Source organism: Diadema setosum, chromosome 9, assembly GCF_964275005.1.
Source record: "Diadema setosum chromosome 9, eeDiaSeto1, whole genome shotgun sequence".
Classification (NCBI taxonomy): domain Eukaryota; kingdom Metazoa; phylum Echinodermata; class Echinoidea; order Diadematoida; family Diadematidae; genus Diadema; species Diadema setosum.
In genome coordinates this window covers 39,258,590-39,279,273 of record NC_092693.1, presented here as the reverse complement: position 1 = coordinate 39,279,273, position 20,684 = coordinate 39,258,590, and the positions used below count along the sequence as shown (strand labels likewise).

Genomic DNA, 20,684 nt, shown 5'->3' with positions numbered 1-20,684 from the left:
TGTGCTGTGATTCTACAGTCACACTGGCAAACAATTGCGAAGTTCAAGATTGCGAAGTCTTCACGATCTTTGGTCATCCATCCACACTGGCAGCCAGACCTCCTGATCCTACAACGTGTAAGTTCTCGAAATTTGGGCCATTAATGCACTAACGCAAGTAAGAAGAAAGAGCGCACCAGGTGACAGCTGGTGATTGTGATGTAACAATGCACACCTGTACATTACAATGACCACGCACTTCAGAAACAGATGGTGGACAGGTCACTCGACAAACTTCGTGAAGTTTCAACTGCTAGCATTCATCCTGGCAAAATATCGAGAAGTTTGGTGGGGATGAAGGAAATATCAGTTTGAGTAGGAAGATTCGTGAGAAATTTCCAGTGAAGTTTCGCGGGAAGTTTGCGGCCATGCTAGCAAAAGATTGAGATCTAAAAGATTGAGATCTAAAAGATTGCGATCTTAAACTTCGGGATCTTTTGCTAGTGTGACTGCAGCTTATGAGTGTGTGTGTGTGTGTGTGTGTGGGGGGGGGGGGGTATATGATCTGTGATCCCCACTAATGGGGCCACACACATTTTTGAGGGTTGGATGCAGGCCCCTTCAAACACTTGTTGAGCTTCTCGCATCCCGGAGGTGACCAGTTCTGTGATGTATTAAAGCAGAATGAGACATTAAGAACAGAGATTGAATGAGATATCACCACATAAGACATTGACTTTTTTATGTTGATTTGCTATCTTTACTACTGAGTACAAAATAGCAAAAAGTATTATCACATAGTACTTTACAAAGTTAAAAATTCTACTCATTATATATCAAGTTCTTCAGCACTTTCAATATTTGTTGAAAAATAAATTCCATCAGGGCAACAGAATAGATGAATGGGTTTTATGTCGAACAGGTACAGGTAGGTATTAAATGTGTATATAAATTGGCCTGATTTAAAGAAACAACAAGATAACGTAATAATAATAATATAATAATAATAAGGTCTTATTTATCCAGGGTAGCCTCTTCAGTGTTGCCACTGCTCTACCAGAGGGCCCTGCCATTATTATTACCCAAGCGTTGCCAGGTACCCATTTATACACCTGGGTCGAGAGGGACATTGTGGGTAAAAACACCTTGTCCAAGGACGTAAGCACTGGGCGGGATTCGAACTCGGGTCCTCCGATTGGGAGTCGAGAGTCTTATCCACTATGCCACAGCGCCCCCAGTAGGCAAAAGTTTGTGCACATTTTGACACACAAAATACATTTAAACATCAAAAATGATCACGAGTCACCTCATTACTTTACAAGTAGGGAAAATGGTTTGTTCATGAATACATATATCAGAACACTAACTTTCAGGTGAAGAGACAAACATTTTTTATGATCTTTAGGCACTCACTAACACACTACAGATGTATAAAAATGACTTTTTTTTTTTACTTTCAACTTTGGCTATGAAAACATGAAGTCAAGGTGAAACGGTTCCCATTTTATCTTCTTTCCTGGCTACTTTGATCAAGCTTTGAATTGAATCATGCTTTTAGTTTGAAAGCATTTTTTTTTTTTTTTTTTTTTTTTTGCACCTAAATTCAATCACTGAGCTGATTCTACAGATGTCTGTACTACAGTGCACTTCCATTATAATGAACACGGTTATAACGAAATTCCGGTAACAACAAAGTAAAAATTCGGAAGCAACATTATCCGGTCTATGTTTTTTATTGTTTATTTGTTCGATTATAACGAAATTTCGATATAACCAAAGAAAAATGCCGGTCCCGAGGACTTTGTTATAATGGAAATCCACTGTACCCGGAGGGAGGAGGGAAGAATAATGTAATTATCTTTCCCCCCCCCCCAAAAAAAAAAAAAAGTAGCATGGGGAAACATGGGGGGCCTGACTAAATTGATCTTCATTCAATGCCCATCAGGGTAAATTCGAAATCTACAAATAGCGGTCATCAGCGAATATGTGCGGCGATGTGTACGCTCATCGTGAACCGTCCACTCCACGCAAGATTCTTCGGCTGTGTTTGTGTTTACATAAAAATCAGTAAAAAAAAATTGTACATAATTCATTATATTATGAGGATTTTCGAATATATCCGAGCCAGGCCAGTCTACTGTAATACGCCATTGTATCCCCATGCTATCAAGAGTCTATAACTGAAACTTACCATGACTGCATTGTCACACATGTTGAGCTGCGGAGTCCCTGGGATGAGCTTCGACTTGTGATCGTCGACCACCTTCATGATCCCAGGCATCACCTGCTTGTATTCCGCCGTGGTGTTCCTGCATATTAGTGAAGTGATATTCCCATTGTGGTAACATTTAGGCACATATAATTTCATGTTGCACATATGAAAATAGACCATGGACAGCAACATGATGTGAATATAATATTCATGTGCTACTATTACAAGTGCACCTGAATTAGAGGACAGTGAATATGATAAACATGCTACCATGAAATAATGCATCATTAAAGTATTTTGACTAACCTATAGAATCAATATGTAAGAGATGATAACATTTGTTACTGAGAACATAGAACATTCTATGTCCCTATATGGTTAAAAATATGATTTTAGGTAGGAGATGAGTCCCTCAATATCATTTCAAACGTCTCAAATGAAACATTTTGTGTATTCAACCCTCTATCAGTTATCATCTACATAATGTTGCTCTCCATGTGAATCATTGATACAATAGTTCAGAAAGAATTACTAGTAGCCCTCTTGAAATAATGTGTTTCACCTTTAATTATTCATTTTTTATTTATTTACTTATTTATTTATTCATTTATTTATTTATCTATCTATCTATCTATCTATCTATCTATCTATCTATCTATCTATCTATCTATTTATTCAGTCTTATTTCAACAGGGTAGCCCCATCAGTAGGTAGGTACTGTTCTTCCTGGGGGCTCTGCACATACAATCCCAACAGTTAACAAAACAATCTTTAAAACCTTTAAATGATTAGAATCACAAGCAACTTACATTTTTAATCATATAAAAGTAATATTATTTCTATCTTTATATTCATCTATTTGCCCATCTCTATTTCATATGAACAATGTGTGTGTGGTATTAAGTATCATACATCAACAGTACATCACCTGAAGCTTCCAGTAACGAGAGGAAATACAGAAAACTTTTGGAAATAGCTTAAAAGAGGAATGAAACTCACTTGATGGGACGTTTTTCTCCTGGGTCCCGCCCTAGGTGAAAGAGGAGAGGTGACAGGGTGTGGTTGACCTGGGCGTGGGTCATTACTCCGGTCACATTTTGGCCCTGACAGAAATTGACACCCTGGAGAAAGAATTCATCTATTATTAATCATACTGAACATTACTAAATAGATTATCTAAAACAAACACTAGTGATAGTTTTCCTTTTCCTTCCAGTAAATTGAGGGTAAAAGGTTTGTTGATAGTCAGAATCAACCAAGTACAGGGAAGGACAGGTATACCAACATTCATTCTGAATGCAGTGACAGTGCTTTAGATTTGTTATTTACTTGAAGTGACAAATGCTTTGCACACTTTACCTGTCAGAAATTCAATGCACATTCCTATTTTCAAGAGGACTAAATCTACAGAGAGTGAATTTGAAATCATCCACAAAATTCCCTACTGGTGCATTAAATTATGAATAATGAGTGATCATAAAATCATTATGGTCTTACATTTGCCTCAATGTAAGGAATACTTCATTTTCATGAAATAATAACTATTCATCTATAAAGTAATTGCAACAAGAACAAAATCAAGAGACAAATATTAAAACTTTTAAAGGATTTAAATGATAAATAATATAACAAATAACACTATCCAAATTATGATATAAAAAAGAAATGGAAATGGAAAAAAGAAAAGGAAATTGAAATAAAAGACTGGCAGGAAGACTAAACTCCTTCACTCACACTCAAGAACTCTGAGATGGAGTTGGTCCAGGTCCAGTAGTGAGCCTTGTACAGACCTTGTCTGACTGCCATCATCTCGTCGCCACGGTAATAAAACATGGTTTTATTTGCATCCACATCACCGTTCAGAAGGGCGGGTAGAAGGCTCTGACCGTCAATGATGCGGTCGCTAGGAGGCTGGAGTCCAGCCAGACTTAATGATGTGGTGAAGAGGTCCATGACGCTGCCAATTTGATGAGTAACCTGAGAATATACAAATCCATTCTTCAATAACAATGAATAGTAAAAGAAGACTGGTCTTGACTATGACTCTGCCTTAGTCATTTCTGCAGCACTACCAGGGACCTGTTAATGAATATGGCTCATAAAGGACATTGTGGGTAAAATATCTTGTCCAAGGATGTAGGAGTGCATGATATAGATACAGGGGAACATAATTATGGAAGACATACATGTACATGTTTGATCCTCATATTAGATATCAACTCATATACAATATTGCAAAGAGGATAATATTACAATGGCAACAATACAACAATAGCCATTCAGTTAAAAAAAAAAAGAATGAAACATGAATAAACACATAAAAGAACACAATAATTTTATATCACACATCTACGCGACTTCATTCCTGTCTCAATCAATGATAATGAATAAAAAAGTTAGTTAAATGCCCATTTAGCAGTGAGTGAAAAAATCCCATAATTGCAGAACAGATTTTCCTTGGTAATTAAGTTTAACTCTGAAACGCAGGGGTCCATCCATGTGCACTAAATGCAGTAAGTCATATACGATAGCTTTAGAACAACACACCCTGGTACACACACAACATTACAAGACAGAATCACAGATTCTGAATCACAGATTCTGTCACCAACTCGGAGATATGCCATAAGTAACACTTGTGATGCATCATGTACTCACAGTTCCTGGTTTAATGTGACCAGGCCACCAGGCTATCGTCGGTTCTCTCATTCCACCTTCATACGTTGTCTCCTTCCCACACAGAAATGGGCCATTGTCTCCTCCTTGGATCAAATGAAATTAGAATACTAACCATTAATCACAGGACTCCGTTTGCCGAAGAGATCTTCTGTCACAGTCTGGGAGTCTTAAAAATTACTTTCTTAATGTACATGCCATGCCAGATCAATATACTGGTATTATAGATTCATTATGAGTTTCATTATGAACAAGCGAGTGGCTAATATGGGCTTCCTTTTTAGAGAGGATCATCACAATGGTAAGACTCAAACTTGATAATCAGGAAATATAGGGGACATAATAGAAAGTTTTTTTACAATATGGACTATGCATATACACTGGACATTTCTGACATTTCATGTTTTCTAAATAATCCAAATGTAAGATCTTTTGTTCAGGAACAAATTAACATTGAAGAAATTAGAAAAGTGACAAGACATTTAAGAGCAATACACAAGAATGTTTTATCAATTCCTCTGTATGTGAATTTGCCTCCTGATTTTTTTTTTTCTAACAACATGTTATACATATATTAGTCAAAAGCACATAATATGCAAATTAGATGAGGCAATGATGCCATCACCTTACAAATCTCCCACCGGCTTGTGCACAAATATTGACAAAAATCAAGTTTTTTATGGTAATTTAATAACCACAATTGCTCCCACTTAAAGGCAATTATCATTTGGTGATTAGCAACACAATGGTATTTTGATGCAAAGGTATAGGGTTTTTTAATGCCTCCGCCACGAAGTGGTGCCGGAGGCATTATGTTTTCGGGTTGTCCGTCCGTCCGTCCGTCCTTCCGTCCGTCCGTAATGAATTTTGTGGACAAGGTAAGTATCAAAACCTGTTGAGGTATCCTAATGAAACTTGGCATGTATGTGTATTAGGGGGTGAAGTTGTGCCTATCAACTTTTGGGTGCACATGCTCAAGGTCAAAGCTCAAAAGGTCAAGGTCAAATACATAAAATTCCACTTTTTCCACCATATCTATTGAATGCCTGAAGATATTTTCTTGAAACTTAGTGTATACATGTATTACCCAATTAAGATTCTCTGGTGAAAGTTTGCGTCATGAGGTCAAAGGTCAAAGGTCAAATGGTCAGGGTCAAATACATGAAATTTCACTATTTTCGCCATATCTATTGAATGCCTGAAGATATTTTCTTGAAACTTAGTGTATACATGTATTACCCAATTAAGATTCTCTGGTGAAAGTTTGGGTCATGAGGTCAAAGGTCAAAAGGTCAAGTAAAAATATCAAAACTTCTTTTTTTTCTCCGTGCCTTGGAAAATTGTTCAAGGTATCTTCATGGAACATAGTATATACATGTACTGACTGGAAGTGATTATCTAGAGAATGTAGGGTTCATGGGGTCAAAGGTCAGGGGTCAAAGGTCAAGTGCAACACTTCAAAATTTTACTATTTCCCTCATATTTATGCAATGCCAGCAGGGTTGTTATTTTTTTACACTTGGTGTATGCATGTGTAACCTAATAGAAATTCTCTGGAAAGTTTTTTTTTTCTTCTTTTTTTGCCTCAAAGGTCAAAAGGTCAAAGATCAAGTGAAAGTGCTGAACTAACTTTTTCCTCCATATCTCAAAGTGGCTCAAGTTATCTTGAAACTCAGTACATATTATGCATGTTCTACCTGAAAGTGATTATCTTATGAATTTTAGGGTCAAGGGCCAGATGAAAATGGTAACAATTTACTATTCAATTCAGAAATTGCACTTTTTCTCCACACCTGTACCTTGAAAATTACTCAATGCCTAAATGTATGAATGGGTCAAAGTCAAGTTAAAGTCCTTAAATCCCTAGATACATGCTCTCCTATTCATCCAATTAAACCTAGGTCAAGGAAGGTGAACATTCAACACATTTGTGACAAACTTGTCATTTCAATATTTTGCCAATTTTGTGAAAATGTAATCACACATTGTCCACATGTACTATCTAGACCTATTGGGAAAATCATGCATTATGGCGGAGGCATACCAGTCGCCAAAGCGACATTTCTAGTTTCTACATGAATTAAGTTTGAAAAATTCAATGATATGTTTGCAGAACAATGAAATGATGTGCAAGTCAAAGCTATAATGGCTGTCTTCTCAAACTTTGTGGTGGATGAATAAAGACTACAAAGGGGATGACACAAATGGAAGTTCATGGAACAAGCCAGCAAGCACACACACAATAAAGCAAATGCAGATGTGCAGGTACAACACATGACAAGATAGCAGGAGTGGCAAGACTTGCCCCCTCCCCCCCCCCCCCCAAAAAAAAAGGGCAACATTTTGTCAAACACCCTTTGTGCTTGAAGTTTTCAGTGTAAGTACTAATTTTTTGTTATTGTCCTTTAACTCTGAGCTTTTATTTCACACAAGAAATTGGCCCTGGATATCATTAATGTGAGTAATCTTTATTTTTGTCTTACCATTATGATCATTCAAGGGAGCTCCATTATCAGAAGTAAAGAGGACAAAGGTATTGTTTGCCATCTGGTTTCTCCTCAGGGTTTCAAGAATGCTACCCACACCGTTATCCAGCTCTCGTACAGCGTCACCATACAGCCCTCGCTGACTCGTGCCCAAGTAGGTCCGTGAGGCATAGTGGGGCCCATGGGTTGCATCAGGGGCCCAGTACAGGAAAAATGGTTCCTGCCCTTCAGCACTCTTTTCAATGAACCTGATTGCTTCCTATAAGATACAAAATCACAAATATACAAGAACCTGTTTCATCAATTCCCCTTTACATGATATTGTTTGGAGGTATCACCATCTTCTTACGAGTTGCCATGGTTTCCTTTTAAGAATTCCAAATCAAATCCTTTGTTGTCACTTTCCTTTAACCCTAAGAAGATGGAGTCTCACCACCCAGGGTGGTCAAATCTTAGTGACTTTGCAGAATGAATTGACATCCAAATGTCTTCTGTGTGAGGTTAAACTGATTTGGTCCATTTTTCTGTCTCCCAGACTGTTCCATGTCCATCTCCTCCTTGGGCAATTTTGAAATCATATTTAGTAAAAGAATTTGGTCACGCTCTGAGCAACTGTTCGATAGAGTATGCAAGGGTCAATCACAAGATATGAAGGCTCGTTGGAGAAGCAGAAGTGCTGGTGATACAGTCAGAGTTTGACAATCACAGGAAATAGATGATTAGTGACAAGCCCACGTGGATACAAAACAAAAGAAGAACCAAACAATTTTGAGTACAAGGCAGAAGTTTTCTTGAAGCTGGATTTCGGAATACAATCACAAGAACTATGATGGTGGTAATTTGCTGCATAAAGGCAATGAAGTGAAGGAGGTGAAGCTGTGCAATAAAGAAATATGAGAGAAAAATTAATGGTAGCAAATGTGAGAGAGTGAGGTTTAGATTTTAGCGAAGCAGGAGTTAGATATTCCATCATAAACAAGTGCCTCCTGTGATCCAATGGTGCCCCCAATTCTCACCCAGCTCTCCAGCATATGTGGCGCCCCCATTGTCTGAGGAGAACAGCACAAAAGTGTTATTGGCAATGCCCAGCTGACGGACTTTGTCTAAGATCTGTCCGACGCCGTGGTCCAGTTCCCTGACAGCATCGCCATAGAGACCGCGCTGGCTGCCTCCAAGGAAGGCGGCGGAGGCATACACAGGCTCATGGGTTGCGTCAGGAGTCCAGTATAATAGAAATGGCTGCTTAGAAGCAGATGACTTATCTATGAAACTTAGCCCTTCCTGTCGGTTAAAAAAAAAGTAAAAACATGCAATCTGTCATGATGTGATGGATTACATTATTCATGTGAAAGTTCCCCCTCACACCACTGTGACATCAAAGCATTAGTAATGTGTTTTTAAAAACAAAGACAGGGTATGTTCATACTGGACAGGAAGAGAGAGATTCATCCACTCAAGTCTCCAGTCCCTCATGGTAAAACTTTTAGTATAGAGAAAGATAAAGAGAAAAGGACTAATGCAATGCATGGGGACTAGTGGCTTGAAAGAAAGTTTAAAGAAAGTTGTGAGTCTATCAAACAAAAACAAAAAATAATAATAATAGATAAATAAATAAATAAATAAATAGATAAATAAATAAATTAAATAAATACCAAAAATAGAGATGAGATATGAGATATTGGGATTTTAACCTGGGTATAGTAGTTGAATAATAACAAAAGCCAGTAACGAACATTTTTCCCTCCTTTGGAAATTCAAACTGAAAACATCTCTGTGAAACTGAATTCATCTCCCCCAGCACGCAGAGGTGAAAACATTTTAGCCAAAATGTACTAATTTTTGTAAGGCATCTGATGCTTCTCTCTGATAAGACAAAATTGTTCAGTGAGTTACTATTTAAGAGTCAGAGGGTTTAAGAGCACAGAGTGGATGAATAAAGCTAAGATGCACAAGTTCTACGAATCAGGCTAACTTCAAAAAGCATCCTAGATAGTTTCAGTTCTTCCACGGGGTCTGGAGCATCATCCAAACTGATATACCGCTCCACCCAAGAAGATTTGGAGCAAGGGGAAAGTTGAGTTAGTGAAAGCTACAAATTTGTTAATGTTGTTACAAAGTGAACTCTTTTCTTTTTCTCTCTATCCAACTGGGAGGAGATGGAAGTGGATGCTGGGGAGACAGAATCTTTCTGAGAAATGGGAGAAAATTCAACAAATATTGGCATTTGATGTCAATATACAGTCTAGCAGTCATCAGCTGAGCTCAAGCCAACTATGCCTAAGGTGAAAGAGGATACTACGCAAACTAGAACCACGGCCTGGGGAATGACGACTTACAATCCAACTAAGAAGCCACATAAAGGGATGGCAAAGCATTGGTGGAGATGAAGATTGGGCTTTTAACTTTTTGCGAGATACCATGAAACCATTTATGAAACAGTACAGGGCATACCATTCTACAAGGAATTCAAAGTTTATTAGATGAAAATCGGTTTTGGAACGGCTGAGACGTCAAAAAACAAAGTAAAACAAAGCGATCCTATTAAAAGGTGGGTCCCACCTTTTATTAGGATTGCCCTTTTTTGGATATCTCAGCCATTTCAAAAACCAATTTTCATCAAATAAACATTCCTCTTGGAATTACATGCTCTTTCATATTTCATAAAAGGTTTCTCATCTCACCAAAAAATGTTTGAAACCTCAAGTTAAGTCTCAACCAAAACTATATGATCCCTTTAACTTGAACAATTTTTGGTTATTTTCATGCTATTTTCAAGCTGTAAGCGTATTACATAATTCAGTTCAATAAGCAAGGATGATTAGCGAACTAAAAGAGCAATTGTTGCAGTTTATTTTGTCGACCCTCAGAGATGCCTTAACTCAAGTCACACGACAGAGTAGTGGCAGCATCACATGACAGTCTTCAGTTGCTATGGTGACCGAGAAGTGGATTCTCTGCAATACCTGGTACTTTCTGTTTAATCTCCTGTTTCTGCTTACGTTTGAGTTCGTAGTCAATAAAGAAATATATACAGTGCCTGTGCAGCTTTAGGTCCTACCAGCTAACAAATGAGTACATCTATAATAAGTTTATACTTGGCTCATTTCGACGGACAATGCAAAGGGTTTTTACGTGTCACCCTGCACTGTCTATTTGATTTTTAAAACAGCCTACTAAACATTTTAACATTTTTAAGGACAAAAGTACAATAAAAGAAAATGGCAGCACGATTTCCAGCACAATTTGGCAATAAAACACTGCAATCTACCATCAATCCCTCTTTTCACAAACAGGAGAATCGTAGCAATTTCACTTTGGTTCACTTTATGTGATTTCTATCACTGGATAAACACTATTAACATTCAATCAATCACCACATATTCTCTCCAGATTCAATGTTACAGGGTATTTACTTCTCGTCAATGTCTACCCTACATACAGTGTATTAACTTTACTTATGTGATAAAACATATGAATGAAACAATGGATCCTTGAATTAAAGAGCAACTCATGAGTCCTGAATTCATCAAAGTTCAATAATTTCTATGCAGTTGGTTGTTACTTGCAAAATAAACCATTCAAAATTGTAAGAGTTTTGAGAATTTTGCTGATTTGTTGCTTTGATTTGATCTCTAATTAATACAACCATCTGTTTGAGGGATCTTAACATCAGAACCATCTGGTCTCTATGACTATGCATACCATCATTGCATACCTGCATATTTCCATCATTTCAAATATTTGTAGTTAAATATTTGATACCTGTGACTTCAAAATTTTCTAATCAATTTGAGGCAGGATTTACTTTTCAAAGCGATGACAAACAGTAACCAGATGGAGGTGAGTCTAAGTAACAAATCCTAGACAGCAAACACTATGATGCAAGTGCAATGTTCACTTTCCAATCATCCAATCTAATAATGAATAATGAAATAAAATGTAAAAAAAAATGAAGGAAAGAGATGAACCTGAATGTAAAGCTGAGTTAAGTTGGACTCTCCAGTCTTTCTATCGATGACAAAGTCCTCGTAGTAACGCCCCGCCATCTCTGCATCCTTGTAGACTGGAATGTTGGGTGTGTTCTTGTCATTGTAGGGACCAAAGTGGCAATTGGGGGCGCCAAACCACTCATCGAATCCGTGCTTTAAAGGATGAAACTGCGGTTGATGCCCCAAATGCCTACAAGGATAGAACACGGCGGGTGAAAAATATTACTATGCACAATAACAGCAAATTTATTTTTTTTTTTTTTTGCATCATAGAATTTTCAGTATACAAACATATAATGCCTGAGAGGTTCTAGTTGAAACTATGTGCATTAGGTGACTTCAGTAGTATTATTTTCTAAGGGGCACATTAAGATGAAGCACGGCAAAGTTTCATCCACTACTTCTCATAAAATTCAAAGCTTAGCTAGCAATACTTACTTTGTGATTTCAGAAGTGCACTGGCCCCTCGCAATTTCCTGGGAATCTTTATGGCAGAGCATATGCCAGCATCTTCTTTAAACTGAAGGTTATGCCACCCTTATCAAACATCCATTAACAGATATTTCTGACAGTTTAGATATTTCAGAGTAGATTCCCCCTGCTCCCCATCCCCCCCCCCTCCAAAAAAAAAAAAAAAAAAAAAAAAAAAAAAATCTTGAGTGTGTCATCGTTAAAGGTAGGGGATACCTTTTACAGACCTCCCAAAATAAAGCAAAACATTAAATATGAACCTCAGGGGACTTGTTTAGGCCACTGCTGAGAAATTTGGAAGTCAACAGTTATCTACAATTTGAATAGTGCACAAAACTCAACTACTCAGTAGTTCTGTGTGTCAGCCACACTTAAGCCTTTTTGTTGCAGTCTTGAATTGTATTTTTTATCTATAAAACACAAATCTAAAAGTATAAGAGCTGATGTAATAACATATAGAGTGTGTGGCAAGAATGTATATAGAAATGTTTGTAAGTTTTGATGAACTTTCTTCACAAAATATACATGATGGACACACATGCAGTGCATGGGTCTGCAAAGGTAGCCTAGTAATGTACTGGAATTTACGGTGAGCCCCGAAAAAAAAATTCAATTCAAAATCTAACGGTCAATAAAAATGTAGTAATAATGTTACCTTCCACTTTCAATACTTTATGGGAGTTTCTAAAATGATACTCTCTTCAACATACCACTGTATTTATACAACTCTTCATTTGAGGCATGCAAATGGGATTCCCTACCTTTAATAGTGCCTGAATTCAGATGATATCCTCAACCCCCCCCCCCCTCCCCCTTATGTCAATAATAATTATGGTGTGGTTATTTCTAACATCTGGGCCCCATTTCATAAAAGATGTTAGGATGTCAACTCATAGTGGAATGACAACTTCCAAAAGCAACAGCCAATCAGGAAGCGGGATTCTTGTCGTTACTATGACAATTGTCATTCCAGCAAGAGTTGCTATCATACAATGTATCAACTTTTTTATGAAATGGGGCCCTGATTTGAAAGGCTTCGGTATCATCTATCAATACTAACCCACAATCATAGTGGCGTAGCAAATTACTATAAAAGTGGAAATTTGTGCATGAATAATTTTTCCTGCTCTGTCAAGTAAGAGTAATATCTCATCTTTAATTCCAGAATCAAAATATGAAATAGTACTACATATAACAAGCAAAAAAAATCATGGTTTTATTCTTGCACCGGTTTCATGTTGAGTGCTTTTGCTTGCTTTGCTTGCTTTTGATATAGAAGTTGGTGAGCTCCCTTACCATTTGCCAACAATCTTGGTGGAGTAGCCAGCTGTCTTAAGAAGTTCTGAGAGAAGAATCTCGCTGTCCGCAATCCCACCCACAATGATCTGAGGGGTGTAGCCATTGCGGGCGTGGGCATTGGTGGTGTAGAAACCGTTCCGGATCGGTAGACGACCAGTCAGGAGGGAAGCTCTTGCTGCATTCATTGAATGTAAGTATGTAAGCATGAGGATTAAACGACATATACAAATGCATAAAAGATGAAATTCATTTCTTATGATAAGCATGCATCCCTTGAAGATGTTACTACGTTGACAGTAATATCATTCCCCATGCTTTCTGAAAGAGGCATGTAAAGAGCTCTTTCATTGTACTAGAAAATAGGCAATATGTTGAATTTTCTCTACATTATCTTTTTATTGTTGTCTTACTGGGATATCAACAATTGTTGTAGTCTTCCCGTTCAGTGATGATCACACATGGATTTAAACAAAACTTAAAAACTTGCAACTTTTGAAAAGGCTTGCTGATTTTCCTCGAAAGTTTGAGGGTATGATGAACGATGCAAACATTCTGGGGTTTTTATTTTAAATTTCTCTTGCAACCAATATATTTTAAAATATAAATTTTTAACAAATTAAAACAAAGTATAATGTAATTTTATTCTTTTTGTTTTGCCAAAAATGTTGGGTCAACTAAACAGAATAAATATGCTGGAGAAATAGTTGGAATATGTATGTACTTGTTCTGTTTTAAAAATATTTCCTGCATATACATGTATTCCTATAATACTTGGTAAATCAGTAGTGTTAAATCAAAATTTGAAAGGGATACCAGGAACATGAACAGCTTTTTGACTATATGTTCTGAATATGTCCTACTTCATTAAATATGCCCTTCTCATTCTCTTTTTGGTATGTATAATAAAATAAACCTGTACTTACATTTGTAATGCCTACATCTCACGAGAAGCTGGACCCATACACAATCTGTTGTTCAGCTGTTGCAAGCACTACATGCTTACACTAATCAATTACCCAATATAGATGACTTCCATTACAATGAAGCCCTTGGGACCCGCAGTTTTCTTTCAATATATCAAAATTTCATTATAACTGAACAACTAAACAATAACTTACACAGAAAGGCTTTACCCTAAAAGGGCCGGGCTTTTTTGGCTATGCTCAGAGCGGGGTGGGGGGGGGGGGGGGGGGGAGTGGAGACCTATCTCACAATATCAAAAGGGAAAATCCCCCCCCCCCCCCCGAGATCTCGGCCATTGGTGGTGCGATTGCGATGAAATTTTGCATGTGTGAGACCCACGTCATAATCTACAAGATTGTGTCATCAGATTTTCTGAGACCAACAATTTCTAATCTTAATTAATTAATCATGCAAATTAAGCTCAAGATCATATTTTAGCCTAATTAAAAGCATTGAGAGTCTAATTTTTGATCTGTAAGTCTGTTTTAGCATATTCAACAATTGTACATCACAAAAACTTCCAAAACTCATTTCAATTCTTATGTATTTTATTGTTTTCACAATTTCTTATGTATTTCTTTGTTTTTCAACTTTTTTTTATTTGTTTTTTCATTGGCCACTGACCACTGACCACTTTTCTACCATAATTAGCACAAAATTAATCAATGAAAGTGATTAATTGTAAAAATAATCAGGTTTTTATGACTTCCATGACAGAGCACCGTTTTCCATAGGAAATGTACACAAAATCACAAAATTGTACCCGCTTTGGGGCGACATTCCGTTACAAAAATGGGCGTGGCTTCGCAAAAAGTATGCGCGGACGTTGCAAATTTGGTCTCAAAAATTGTGCGAGACTTGAATAAACAAAGTCAAGACGCCTCGCGACGAGGCCTTCTCGTGTTACAGACTTATAGCGCGAAACGTTGAGGGGGGGGCGGATTCCGCCCCCCCCCCCCTTTTAGGGTTAAACTCCTCAACCTACCATCCCTTACAGAAGGCAAAGGCGTACAGAAGGCAAAAAAGAGATGACAGGTGTACAAGATCATACATGAGTATAACAGAATAAACCCTGATGACTTCCTTGTACTGGCAGACACAACTACACGGGGCCACAGGTACAAACTTTGTAAACCGAGAAGCAGAACAAATGAATGGACGGATACATTCACACATCAAGTACTAGAGGACTGGAATTCCCTTCCGGAAGAAGTAGCGGAAGCTCCATCTATCGATGCTTTTAAGACTAGGCTTGATCGGCACTGGGAAGACCAACAATTCCTGTCCCCCTATTTCCAATAGTCAACTCTGATGTGTGATGTGTGATGAGCCATAACTACTAACTACTAACAGCCTGTCTGTCTTGTCTGGTGGACAAGTAACCACCCACCAATAAATGGGTTGATGATAGAGATTAATCAGAAGAGGATAGACCTGGAAGCCCAGCTGCTGCTACACAACAATCTTCCAGTATCTTCGGTAAAGGTAAAGGTAAATAAAAAACATAGAGCAGATAATGTTTGGGCCTGAATTTTAATTTGTTGTAACTGGAATTTCATTATAACTACAACATTTTGTAACAGTGTTCATTATAATGGGAGTGGAATGTATGCAGTGATGTGCTAGAATTCATGGCATACCTTACACTGTAGTTTTCAGACTTACATGGTGAACACAGCGGGTTGCCAGAATAGAAATCTGGTAGGACGGCGCCCTCTGCTGCCATACGATCCAAGTTCGGTGTCTCCTTGGCAGGGTTTCCGTATATTCCCAGATCCCCCCAACCCATCTTTGGAGAGAGTAGAGTGGAGAAAACATAGAGACTCTGGCTGAAAAGGCATCAATTATTGTTTAAGTTAGGCAGTAAACACAAATATGAACTTGAAATCACAACCTTTCTGAACACTGTTTAAAATAACCCCTTAAAATTACACACTACAATATTTGTGGGTAAACTCGGCCTACTGGTACAAGTATTAAAACTCAGCCTCTAACAACCCCATCAATACAAGGGGCAGAGTTTACCCATATCTTCTAGGCCGAGTTTACCCATAATTAAATACAGGGCAATAATACAGTACCAGGTGTGTCATCAATAAACATCTAACACAAACTTCCAAAAATTGGTACTCTATCTACAATTTACATAATAAAAAATAATAAGGCTATTCAAAGTTCACTTAGCAATCTGTAGTGTATAGTGTAGGCATACTGTATATGCCAAATATTTCGCGAGGTTTTTATTTTTGCGAATTTCGCGAGTCAGCTACTATTCGCGAAATTAAAAACACGCAAAAATATTGACACTGATCCTGATATGCATGCGACATACATTGATGTACGCGTACATCAATGTATGTCGCATTCATTGCTGTCACGTACGCATTTCTCCGTTCAGTACAGGACTCCACGATCTCAAATTTAACCACCCGCGAAATCGTCGGGAAGTCTTGATTTGGGAAAATTTAGACTCGCAAAATATAGGGGTCTATGGCGTATATTAGTACTCTGTCTCTAGGGTAGTTTGTCTGACATGATCAGCTTGGGAGTCTCCACAGCTGCATCCATCGAGCTTGAGGATGAGAAAAAGAAAAACATGTTTCTTCACGTACAAATTGATAATGAAGTTGTGAATCAATTCATTCTAACTGTTAGATCTAGATTTCTACTGTAACTCAAATCGGAACTTTGCCTTGTAAGTTGTGACTTCTTACAGCTTTTAATTGTATCTAGCAGGATTGCTACCTCAATCACAAAGCTACCAAAAATGGTTCTCTTCGAGGTCAGATATAAATTACTGCTGTACCATGGAAAATGCGCCTTTGAGACAAGCAAAATCTAAACTACGTCGCCATAGATTTTAATTTGATGTCTAACGTTAGATAAATTTATCTATTCCACACTTACATCATCCATCAGCATTATGATAATGTTTGGTCTCGTCTCGGCATGAACCCAGTTCGGCTGCTGACAGGCAATCACGAGGAATAGAAAGACGCTGAGAGACCATGCAGACGCCATGACGCCCAGTTAGAGGTAGAGCATCGAGAAATCAACACAAGAAAGACTGCCCAACTCTGCTTTTCAGTAGTGTTTGGCAGTAGGATCCCATAACCTGCTCGGTCGCACGAACAGTAATCTCCCGTGAGGCTGGGGGTGGCAGCGATCAGCGAGGGTAGCGATGCGATGGAGCCTGAATGGTGGTGTCGCGTTCCCCTTGTCACATGACAAACAGCGCTTCGGTCACATGATCACAATACGATTAGATGACGTTTGCTCATTGCGTTCCCATCCCATCAATCTGAGTAGTCAACAAAAGCGCGTTTTCAAATCAACTCACTGTCCTCTAGATAATATTGTTATTACGTCTTTATTCGGAAGGTTCGTTGTTTTGTAGGTTTGTTAATCCCAAAATGAAATATGTTGCGTTAATAAAAGGTTTGTTAACCCAAAAAGGAAACAGAATAGTTATTCCGAGGGTTTCCCGAAGACGATAATAGGGCCTATAAAAGGTTTGTAGTGTCATAGTTTTGCTAGTGTACTCACTTTCTTTAAACTTTTGGATTAACGAACTTTATTCCATGTTCCGATTAAGGAACATTTGGAATAACGAAGATTCTTATCATTTTGGGATAAATGAACCTTCGTAATAAGAACCTTATTTCATTGCCAGATTAACGAACCTTACGAAAAACTATAAGCTTCAAAAGAACGCCACATCAGCGTCGTGCTTTTTTGAATTAACGAACATTTTTAATACTTGGGTTTGCCAGAATTTATGTGTTAAGTAACAATTAACTAACCTTTAGAACAACGAACCTTATATCATTTCGGATTAACGTATTGTAATGATGCAAGGTCTCCTCAGAAACGACGCGTGACACCAGGGGGCGAACGCAGAGTATGTGTTAACCATTTATGAAGCTCAAAATCCAAACTATTGTGACCCCTCCTATAGGCCCGGGGGGGGGGGGGTACCCAAAAGAGGGGGTACATAACTTCTTTATTATTTGATGTACCATATTTGGCACATGGGTAGAGCAACTCAAACTCTACATGACTCTACATGTGAACGTTCTCAAGGTCACCCATTGAGGGCGCTATTCACCAAAATATAAAGGAATACATTTAAAAAAAATGCTAAAAACCTTCTTTTTTTTTCAATCCCCAGTATATGTCTTTATTCTGGACCAATCTGAGACCTGTGATGCAATGTTTTGAATAGATACAAGTGAATATAGTTATCACATTTTCCATAATATCAGAATGTTAAGTTTGCAGATTGATGATAATAATTATTATGATAAACAGCTGGTACTAGAGGTAAAACTTGTGTGAAAGATTCAAAATGACAAGATAACATCTTGTCACAAGATCAAAATCACAAGATAAGATGGTAATCTTTGAAAAAAAAAATACTTTTTCAAGTATCTCTCTTATAACTATCTATTGTTTGATGTCTATGTCACATGCAAAACTAATGGGAAATAATAAGAAAAGAATTTCAGGGTCATTCACAACCATTACTACTTCATGTTTTCTTAATTCAGCAAATTACAGCCGAGAAAACCCCACTTCATTCACTATTCTATTGTCCTGGAGAAAAAAAAACCCGCAAAATCTGACTGACATGGTTGTCAGCTTACGGTTGCCAGAAATATAGGACACTGCTAATGATATATCAAAGTGTTTGCAATAATATTTAAGGAAAAGTCACCAAATTTGGTTGAAATTGGGTTAAGGACGTATAGGAGTGGCAAATGAAAATATAGGAGGGGGCACAATTCCCCCCTTTTGAGGGGCTTTATCGGGTTCAGCGTCCGTCAATGAAGAGACAATCCCTACATGCTTCTTCCGCTATGTAATTTTGTATTCAAAGCGATCTGCATTTCGTTGCAACAGCTGAGCACATTTCTTTTGTTTTTTCTTTGTCACTGGCGCTCGGAAATCAATTCGCCCGTTTTGCTGCCGTATCTGCGAGGAAGTTTTGCTATCTCGCTTTATGTATACGCGTGCGTCTCGTGAAACCACTTTGAGTGTTGGAGTTTGGGATTTTTGTGCTGAGTAGTTGAATTCGAATGATGATGATAGTGGTTGTGAATGCTTGGCAAAGGACAAAGTGATTATTTTGATTAGCGATAGTTCTTTTGATTATTGTAATGCTGTCAAAGATGGTTTGCTTAAAGGGATGGTATACAGTTTTGGTAAAGATGCGGCTTCAGGATTACGTTTTTGATGACAATGCTTTGAGATAATGAGAAACCTCTTATGAAATATTAACGAGCATATAATTCTTAGAGGAATTCCAAGTTTATTTGATGAAAATTGGTTTTGAGATGGCTGAAATATCCAAAACAAAGCGATCCTGATAAAAGGCGGGACTCACCTTTTATTAGGGTCGCTTTGTTTTACTTTGCGTTTAGATACCTCAGCCATTTTAAAACGGATTTTCATCAAAATAAACTGTGATTACCTCTTAAAATTGTATGCTCTTTCATATTTCATAAAGTAACTTCGAAATATCTCGCAACAAGTTAAAAGCTGAATTCTCACCTCAAGTAATACTATACAATATTATCCTCTTGCCTGTCACCTTTTTTTTTTTCTTCCTGGGTATACGATGAACATAGCAACGACGACAACAACAAAAACCCTACCCTGATATGCCAAAAACCAGGAATTAGTGCTATAACACCCGATATAATATAAGTCTCTTGAGGCAACATTCTGACGACTAAGAAGAAAATTAGTGATAAAGAACACTAACTTGGTGATAATTTTCAAGAAAGACAAAGAACAATAACTTAGGACATGAGGGAATGAGTCGGTTAAACAAAATGATTCACCTTATACGCGGATGCGGAATTCATAAATTCAAGATTGGAGGATATTAATGACGTAATGAAAAAAAATATTTTTCTTTAAATCTCAGAGTCGATTTAACACCCGTGTCGTTCCCTAGGCTTGATATTGATTGAACGAGTAACTACAGCTGTATACGATAATCATAGCATTTTCTGATACTAGAACAAATTGCATAATTGTATTCGAATGAATTGATGGTTAATGGCCTTACCAATTTCGTCTCTTTCAAAGCATTAACTAAAGAAAGAAACAACAACTGTGTAAAATAATTTCCGATTGACGTAATATCGCCGGACAATCATAGTTTCACAGTAAATTTATGACAGGGGTACATTATCAAATGTATGGTACTTGAACATTTTTAATCGTCGGCATACTAGTCGGTGGAACACTTTGCGCCGGAGCGTATATTGTATCTTCGATGAATGTCGGCGGAGCAAATATCGGAGGAGCAAAATTCGGAGGAGCAAATGTCGGCGGAGCAATTCCCGGAGGAGCTAATGTCGCGGAGCATTGCCGCGGAGCATCATACTATAATTTGAGCAACGTTTGTCTGTTTGTCTGTGTGTCTGTCTGTGTGTCTGTCTGTGTGTCTGTCAGTTTGTTCCTCTACTCCTCCCAGGTCCTTGGTCCGATCTCCATCAAACTTAGTGGGTGGATGCAGGTTGACCGCGAAATTGCCCTTGAGGGGTTAATTTTTGAAAAGGTCAAGGTCACTGGGGTCAAAGGTCAAATAACTAATCT

General features: G+C 37.8%; 1 protein-coding gene across 1 annotated transcript; it reads right to left on the bottom strand.

The window, feature by feature from the left end:
- Positions 1–515: 515 nt before the first annotated feature.
- Positions 516–17,166, bottom strand: LOC140232772 (N-acetylgalactosamine-6-sulfatase-like). The gene is made up of 10 exons (XM_072312887.1): positions 16,983–17,166; positions 15,741–15,864; positions 13,110–13,287; positions 11,322–11,532; positions 8,370–8,634; positions 4,850–4,953; positions 3,926–4,168; positions 3,191–3,312; positions 2,171–2,288; positions 516–643 (listed from the first exon to the last, which is right to left on the bottom strand). Exons 1-10 carry the CDS (start codon positions 17,094–17,096, stop codon positions 557–559), a joined length of 1,566 nt encoding a protein of 521 aa, XP_072168988.1. The 5' UTR covers positions 17,097–17,166; the 3' UTR covers positions 516–556.
- Positions 17,167–20,684: the final 3,518 nt, after the last annotated feature.

Bases quoted from the DNA above. Each gene is read 5' to 3' on its own strand.
- LOC140232772 (XM_072312887.1), bottom strand. From the start codon at position 17,096: ATGGCGTCTGCATGGTCTCTCAGCGTCTTTCTATTCCTCGTGATTGCC. The intron at 8,635-11,321 runs GTTCATCTCTTT...TTTAACCGACAG, and splicing joins TAACTCAGCTTTACATTCAG to GAAGGGCTAAGTTTCATAGA. The intron at 4,169-4,849 runs GTGAGTACATGA...GTATATTCTCAG, and splicing joins GTCACATTAAACCAGGAACT to GTTACTCATCAAATTGGCAG.